The sequence below is a fragment of the Rana temporaria genome, chromosome 1, assembly GCF_905171775.1.
Source record: "Rana temporaria chromosome 1, aRanTem1.1, whole genome shotgun sequence".
NCBI classification, from domain to species: Eukaryota; Metazoa; Chordata; class Amphibia; order Anura; family Ranidae; genus Rana; species Rana temporaria.
The window spans coordinates 400,450,941-400,459,688 of NC_053489.1; the positions used below are offsets into that span (position 1 = coordinate 400,450,941).

Genomic DNA, 8,748 nt, shown 5'->3' on the forward strand with positions numbered 1-8,748 from the left:
CGGGCGGGTCAATTGGTCTTTGGAGGGTTTGGATTTATCCAGAGCCTGGTCGAAAGATACATTCGAGTCCCCCCCCCCCCCCCAAAATGACCGTTCCTACTAACATAAGGCTCAGGGTGTTCATCATATTCTTGGAGAATGGGGCTTGGCCTCTATTAGGGGCATAATCTGAGACTAGTGTGTATAGTTGACCATCAATTGAACTTTGTAATAACATAATTCTTCCATCTGGATCAACATAGTTGAAAGACTTCTCAAATTTGCAGGATTTGGAAAATAGAATTGCTACTCCCTTAGTTTTGTTTTGCGTGCTAGCAAGGTGGAACTATGGAAAATGAGGGTGAATATAATTAGGAAAGTATCGTATGGGGAAGTGCGTTTCCTGGAGCAAAAGAATATCTATTTTAAGGGATTTATAGTAATCTAATAATGTTCTCCTTTTGACAGGAGAATTCAAGCGTTGCACATTGTGAGAGGCTATTTTAAGATGCGTTTGTTGGTTGCTAGCCATGAGATTCAGGGGAGGCATATCCACTATTACTGACACCACTCACCCTTAGAGGACCTTGGTATTGAGGCTTATTATTGATCTAAGAGCTGGCAACTCTAAGAAAGACAATTGAGTTAGACACACAAGGGAGAAAAAAGTAACAAAACAGAAAAAAGTAAGAAAAGAGATAGAATATAGAAAATAAGTCTCCTAACACGTAAGGTTGGGACCCGAGAGAGGAGATTCCTCTTGAATCCTTTCAACCAGATCAAACAGGGTGCCCATAGAAAAAATCTGATAAAAAAGAAAATTATTTTTGCACAGGAAAACGAGAGTAGGCTTATGTAAAGCTCTATAACCTAGAAAATACTTTACAGTAGTAGAATTATTATAACATTTTAGTAAGTAATATGTTACTAGATAATTAAAAAAAAAAAGGGGGAACAGAGCTTTATAGAAAAAACAGAAAAACTGTGAGAATTGAACCAAAGAGCAGGTTGAATTTAGGATGGATTTATCCTAACACCTGAGGTACAGAAAAATCTGTGCTCGGATTTTTAGATCCGAGGAAAAAAAAAAAAGGTAGTAACAAAAGAGGTGAAAAAGATCAAAGTCAAGTCAAGGACTATTGTCTTTAATCTTCTTTTTCTTTCCCTTGTACCAAAGGGGAGATTGTGGGCTTGTTGAAGTAGGTCTTTTCGTAGAACCAGGACCAGTTGTAGAGGTGTCCATGTCAGCTTCAGTAGAAATAAGTTTGAGTTGGAGAAGGATCCGCTCTCCTTCCTATAGGCTTAAGAAGAAGTAAGGCCTACCATTTTCAGAGAATTTTACCGCAAAGGGAAATGCCCATTTGTATTTAATGTCTTTCTGAGACAAGATCAGTAGCAGGGGTTTAAAGGGGTTGTAAAGGTAAAAAAATGTTTTCCTAAATAGCTTCCTTTACCTTAGTGCAGTCCTCCTTCACTTACCTCATCCTTCGATTTTGCTTTTAAATGTCCTTTTTTCTCCTGAGAAATACTCACTTCTGGTTCTTCTGTCTGTAACTCCACACAGTAATGCAAAGCTTTCTCCATGGTGTGGAGTGTCGTGCTTCCCCCTCCCTTGGACTACAGGAGAGTCAGGACGCCCACTAACACACAGCTCCTTTCTTTATCTGCAACGTAGAGAGCGTCCTGACTCTCCTGTAGTCCAAGGGAGGGGGCGAGCACGACACTCCACACCAAAGCCTTGCATTACTGTGTGGAGTTACAGACAGAAGAACAGGAAGTGAGGATTTCTCAGAAGAAATAAGGACATTTGAAAGCAAAATCGAAGGATGAGGTAAGTGAAGGAGGAATGCACTAAGGTAAAGGAAGCTATTTAGGAAAAAAAATTGTACCTTGTAGAAGGAGATAAATCAGCAAAAAGTTGAATTGGGTGTCCTTGACATAGTATTTGTGAGGTTATTCTAGCTTGTTTCATGGCCTCCTCTTTTACTGAGAAGAAATGGGGTTTAGCAATGATATCTCTTGGCTTTCCATGCTTTCTAGGAGGACCCAAAGCTCTGTGAGCCCTATCCAGCTCAAGGCGCTGTTGGGGGATATTAGGTTGAAGAGATTTAATCAGGTCTTGTACTGCTAAAGTGACATCAAGCACAGATTCAGGTAACCCCCTGACTCTGAGATTATACCTGCGTGACCTGTTCTCAAGGTCATCGATTCTTGAATTAGCATAATCCAGTTGTTCTTGTACCGAGGATACATTTTTAGCAGTTTGGTTAGAGGAAGCCACCATTTCTTCCAATTTGTATTCAATAGAGAGTCTATTCTTGTTCCTAGATTGTTGAAGTCATTTTTTAAATCACTAGTTATTTTGGCTGTCTAGGAGTTCAGACATTTTTTGGAACTGGTCTGCCATCTGAAATGCCTGGTCTCTTGGAATAATTTCTGAGGTAATAGGGCTGGGATGAGAGGCAATAATGTGCCCTGTGGAATGATGGATACTGTCGGGCTTTGTGAAAAAAATAAGAGGTTCTGTGGCTGAGAAGGTATTAGGTGTCTGTAATAGTTCTGAGGAAATAGGCAGACCCTCTGAAGAGATATTTTGTCTGAGGTCTGTGAGGAGAATGGTACCTGACACAGTAGGCTGTGCTGTGGCGGCCATCTTGGATTTTCGGACACGATTACCAGTACAAATTGCAGCCCCTGGGTCCTTTTAAATTAAATAAATAGCCAGGAATGTGCCCGAACCCCTCAGGAGTCTGCCTAGAATTTTTTGTGAAAATCTGTTCACTGTGCGGGCTGTAATGGGCACCAACTTATGAGGCTGGAGCAGGGCTTACAGCTCAAGCAGCCATACACGGAGCCTCGCGCATGCGTACTCCTTAAATCACTGTTTTTTAAAAGAAAAATGTCTCTATTGTTAGCCATCTTTATTTTTTGCACAGGAAGATTTATATAATCTTTGAATACCTTCCTCCTCGATTTGTCACCATTATTGAGGTTCTATATAAACCTTCTGTTGACAGAACATATGCGTTCTGTTTATCTATTTGCAGTTTTTTCTGACTTTTGTTGGCACTCGTTTAATTTTAAATTGGCAGTTCAGTGTGTGTATATATATATATTTTGTTTTAGTTGTGTTGCCAGAACATACATAAAAAAGTTTTTTGGTGTTCATCCCTGGATGTTACCTAATATAGGACAATTTACATATTCTAGTTTGGGCTCTGTGTGCCCTCTGTGGCCACACGGCTTGTCCTGTGTCCCTTGTGGCGCCTCGTGGCCCTAGTTCGGCCCGTTTGGGAGACCACATTGGGTAAGCTACCAACTGACTATCCATGGCAAATGTTGTACACAAATAATTTTTGTATTCGCTATTGCATAACTGTTCCCTTTTTTCTGTATGTTTTTGCACGTTTTAGGAACTTAAAGTGGATGTAAACCCAATGCATGAAATTTGAGCTGGGCACATATATCTGCAGTATTTTGTTTTCTTTCTTCAAAGAGCTATTTCACATAGCTCTCTCCTGACCCGTTTCTCTGTTATAAGCCAGATAACTCCTGAAAAAAATTCTCAGACACATCAGATAAAAGTAGCCTGACATTTCTGTCAGGGGGGGTTGCTAAAAAAAAAAAAAAAAAAACGATTAGCAGGGAGCTGGCCCTGTTACAAAACACCTCTGAGAGTCTCTGCCTATGATGAGAGGGGGTATGTGCCTTTCCTCCATCAGCAATTTTAGTTATCTTGGCTGTATGCCCAGACATCACACTCTGTGTTAACCAGGAAGAGAAGATTTCCTAACACGATCTGAACTTTCTAAACAGTATATAAAATGTGAAGACAGCAGATATGGATGTAAAAACTATGTAGGGAGATTTGGTTCATCCCTGTATCATCTGAGGCTGTTCACTTTACTGGATGTATGGAAGGTTTACATCCACTTTAACTGTGTATTAGTTGACATTATTATGGTACTCATTTTTCTTTATCTTTTGAATAGTGACATTTTAATCAATCCCGAGGATGACCTTATGGGCGAAACATGTCAGGATAATAACATGAAAGTTACCGTCTACCTTCACCTATGTTTCCGATAAATGTATACCTGCCAATTACTCTGTTGCTCGACTTTTTTAAGTTGTCAAAATAAAATGTGTTAAAGCCTTTTTTTTTATCTTGCTTTTCTGATACTACTTGTCTAAGGCACCACCAAAAATCCAGTCAAACAAACCTCTTCCTGTATATTGATTTCTTATATATTGTCTTAAGTTACAGCACAGTGATCCTATTAAAGTGATTCTAAATCTTAATTTAAAAAAATAAAACATCATACTTACCTCTCTGAGCAATGGCCTTGCACAGAGCAGCCCCGATCCTCCTTTTCTAGTGTCACTAGTCAGCACTTCTCTTTGACGAGTGCCCCTTATAGCAAGCCCTTTGCTATGGGGGGCACTTGTGTGGGCTTGCTTCTGAGCAGCACTACCTGTGTCCAGAGACACATACAGCGCAGCTCGGCCCTGCCCCCCTCTCCCCCGTCACAGGGTTTGACAGCAGCAGGAACCAATACCTCCCGTTACTGCCTTTCTGCCCTGTAAACAGAGAGCCACTGCTCTCAGGCACAGAGCTAGATCGAGATTGGGCTCAGGTAAGTGTTTGGGGGGGTGTTTGATCCTGATGACAGAAGGTTTTTACCTTAATACAGAGAAGAAGAAAAAAACGTAAGCTTTTAGAACCACCTTATGGCTGGGTTCAAACAGTAAATTATTGCACAATATGTCTCATGTTATGGCCCGTTGTTTAAAGGCAACCCATTCAGAAAATCTGTTGGCAAGCTGCAATTAGGATGGACTGGCACTGCAGTGCACCAACACACTCTTCTGTGTTACTGCATCGCAACAATGTAAATCCAGCCTAAGGGCCTATTTACACAATTGCGCTGCATGCACGGTGCACTGCAATTCCTTCTGAATGTCACTCATGTAGGGTGACCACGTGTCACGGATTGCCCGGGACAGTCCCGCATTTTGCAGGTCTGTCCCGGGCACATTCATTCCAGAACAATACAGTGTCCCGGAATGAAACTGACACAGCCACCCCCCAAGCCAAACGAATGCCCCAAAAAAGGCCGCCACATCACTGCTTTACTCACCGACAGTACTTGTCCTGGCCGGGAATGCCTGGATGAGCACAATCCCGCCCCCTGCTTGTGATTGGAGAAATCATAAATCCCGCCTCTTGTGTTCAATCACTGTGCTGTGATTCGTTACAGCACAAGCTGATTTTTGGGAAGGGAGGGTGTCCCTGAATTGTAGTTTGGAAATGTGGTCACCCTACCCTCACGTGCTTTGAAAACAAAGCTGCCCAGCAAAAGTGACCAAATCATAGCACTGGCAGGGGAGCTTGTAACAGCCAGCTTTATTCATATGGTTTGGGTCTCATGCACATGGTTTTCTAAGCTCATACAGTGTAAAATCTCAGTGTTTACTTGCATCCAGGAGGCAGAGGTGAAGCATACAACCTGCTGCCAGAAGCCTGTCAAGATAAAGACAGGTCGAAATATGCGTCAGCTGTACGCTGTTCCGAGAGGTACTTGTGTTAGGGCAGTATAATCTCAGGGACGAAGTCCCCCAAATCAAGAATGACGTGTCCAGGGAATATTACCTTAAAAGCATATGGCCCTAAATGCGAGTACCTCTCAGAGCGGTCTACAACCGCCCCGTATTTTAGCTGGCAGTATGCTGCAAATGTGCCTCCCGAGCACCCTAAAACAACTGGCTTTTATGGGCTTAACCACCAGTGTGCATGGGGACTAGAGATCGCTGGCCATACACAGATCAACTTTTGGCCAATTCCTGCTGAATTGGCAGAAATTTGTTCCACGAGTGATCCACTGTTGGTAGGGCAATGAATTCTTGGCCGAACAGCGCCTGCATCCAATCAAAATGCAAGCACTGCTCAGGTATTCTGAAAGCCACAGGTGATGGCTGTAAGAATACAATAGCTGGCACTGCAGATGTGGCCATCCACGCGGAAGGAAATCTTGCGATTTCTCTTGTTCAGCTTCGCAGGAAATCTTAGCTTGTATTAAGGTTACCCAGTCCACGGGGTGACAACACTGCTGCACAATTTCGCTGCTAAACAAACAGTGTTGTCATCCTATTAAAAATAAGTTTGAAAAATAGTAATTCTTCCTGCCGGATCGCAGGTAATAAACCTACTGTATGTCACAAGGGAATCAGAAAAACTACTCTGTTCTTCCTAGTGACAGACACTACAAACTGACAGATATAAACATTGATACAATTCTACACAATAAACCCCAAATATATATATATATATATACACACACACATACACCTTTTTAATGGTGCAGTGCCTATTTTCACAGTGTTTTTTTGAATGATGACCGACGTGTGCCGACAATCAAGATGAAGAATCCAATTACTCTCAATGAGCCTGCTGACACCTAAGCATCATATCCGCTTGTCACCTGTTCCGTGAAGCTCGAAAAAGAGTACTTGAGCTTCTTTGTGGCACATTTTAGGATTCATTGGGAGAGCTTTAAAAATCGGTGTTAATGCACGTTTTTCAGGCACTCCCATTTAAAGGACTATGTGGCCAAAAGCACATGATTCTTCTTCTGTACTACAAGTCACATGTGCCGTTCGTTCGGCCCTTCATTTACATGGGGTCACGGTTAATTTAAATGTATCACGCCCACTACCTTCCTACTTTGAATTAGGCGGGCTTACGCCGGCCAATTTATGTTACGCTGGCGTAACGTAGGGAGCGAGTGCTTTGTGAATACTGCTCTTGCCTCTCAGAGTTACGTCGGCGTAGCGCATATGAGATGCGCTACGCCGGCACAAAGATGCGCCAAGCTACCTGAATCTGGGCCAATGTCTCTAATTTGTCCTGTTTACTGTTATCACCAAAACAGAAAGAAAACCTCAAATTTTGGGTCGTCACCAGAACAGGAATAGAGGGGAAATGTTCCAATAGGGACACTAGTTCTGGTGACAACCACTTTGGCAGGATTTCCTCTCACCTCCTGTTTTGCTTATGGGACAAAAAGTGAAGGGTGATCTCCCCGATGGGACACAGTTGCCAGGAGTTATAACCCTCTCTTATGCCGCGTACGCACGATCATTTTTCAGCATGAAAAAAATGTTGTTTTTCGAAAACGTCATTTAAAATGATCGTGTGTGGGCTTCACATAATTTTTCAGGTTCTGAAAAACGACAAAAAAAAAAATTCGAACATGCTGCATTTTTTAACGTCGTTTTAAACTATGTCATTTTTCGGGTTGTAAAAAATGATCGTGTGTGGGCTAAAACGACGAAAAATACCCGCGCATGCTCAGAAGCAAGTTATGACACGGGAGCGCTCGTTCTGGTAAAACTACCGTTCATAATGGGGTAAGCATATTCATCACGCTGTAACAGACAAAAAAGCGCAAATCGTCTTTTACTAACATGGAATCAACTAAAGCACTAAAGCAAAATGGAACTTCCCCTGTATAGTGCCGTCGTACGTGTTGTACGTCACCGCGCTTTGCTAGATAATTTTTTAAAAACGATGGTGTGTGGGCAACATCGTTTTAATGATGAAGTTGGCAAAATGTCGTTTTTTAGACATGCTGAAAAATGATCGTGTGTATGCGGCATTAGACCCCTTTCACAATGAGGCAGTTTTCAGGCGTTTTAGCCGAATATGAAAGCCCAATTGTTTCACACTGGGGCGATGCACTAGTGGGACGTTAGGAAAAGTCCTGCAAGTATTGAAATAAATGGGCAACGCTTCCAATGCGCTTTGGAAGTGCCAAAACAGGAGTCCTTTTAATCCCTTCTCTGGCTGCTAGCGGGGGCTAAAAGCATCCCGCTAATGGCCAAAAAGCGTTGCTTAAACATCGCTTAAGCCCTGCTAGAACGAGCGCTATTTCGGCCCCAGTGTGAAAGGGGTCTTACTCTAAAAGTTTTGCCTTAAGTTCTACGTTAAAGGTGAAGGTACAGGTATAAGTAATAACAAAAATACATTAGAAGAATCGGACAGCCAACTGCCCAGCTTGGTACTTCTCCTACCTCTTATCAAATGGTGCCTCTTTCGCAAATAGGTCTCATGAGCAGTGAAGTCGCTGTAGACAGTGTTCATGCCAATGCTTCGGGTCTCCAGCCAGTGGACAGTCGCCAACCCCCTGGCACATACCTCCAGGGCTGAGATCTTCAGGGCTTTGCACAATTCCACCACCACTTGTCCGCTCAGCAGCTCCCCAGTAGTGTAGACCCCACAGGAGCTAGGGGACAACTCCACACTGAAATCTATGATTTTACTGAAATGCAGCATTTCAAGGCGATGCTAGAGATCTGTGGAATTACACCCAGGACTGTGAGCTTCCTGAAAGACGTGGATTGCAACGAAACACTTCCTTCAGCACAGGGATGGGAGTGTTTGCTTAGACAAGTTTCCTATTTAGATCATTTATTTGGTATGACATCCAAAAGCAGTCCTCATAGGGGGGAGTCAGTACTTGCAAGCCAAGTCATGGATTAACACAGCTGTTAGCAGGCTTTATCTGGAGCTAGCACACACACAGTGCCTGCAACTGACAGCAGTGCAATTTAAGTCTTAGACCCACCCAGACAGGGGAGGTTCTGCTGATACACCCCTTCCTAGCGTGCTCTTTAAACATTTCTCCTCTGCTATTGGTCAACGCAGGTTTGGAACTGCAAAAAAAGCAAAAAAGATACGTTAGAAAAAAAACAGGAAAATCCTGTATT

At 42.7% G+C, this 8,748-nt stretch overlaps 1 protein-coding gene across 1 annotated transcript in view; it reads right to left on the reverse strand.

Annotated features, from left to right (window-relative positions):
* The window catches only part of ARRDC2 (arrestin domain containing 2), a 117,674-nt gene extending 109,131 nt beyond the window's left edge, over nucleotides 1–8,543 (reverse strand). Inside the window, exon 1 of the mRNA XM_040323162.1 lies at nucleotides 8,053–8,543. Coding sequence (XP_040179096.1) covers nucleotides 8,053–8,314 — 262 coding nt within the window. The 5' untranslated portion in view covers nucleotides 8,315–8,543. The remainder of the gene's footprint in view (nucleotides 1–8,052) is intronic.
* Nucleotides 8,544–8,748: the final 205 nt, after the last annotated feature.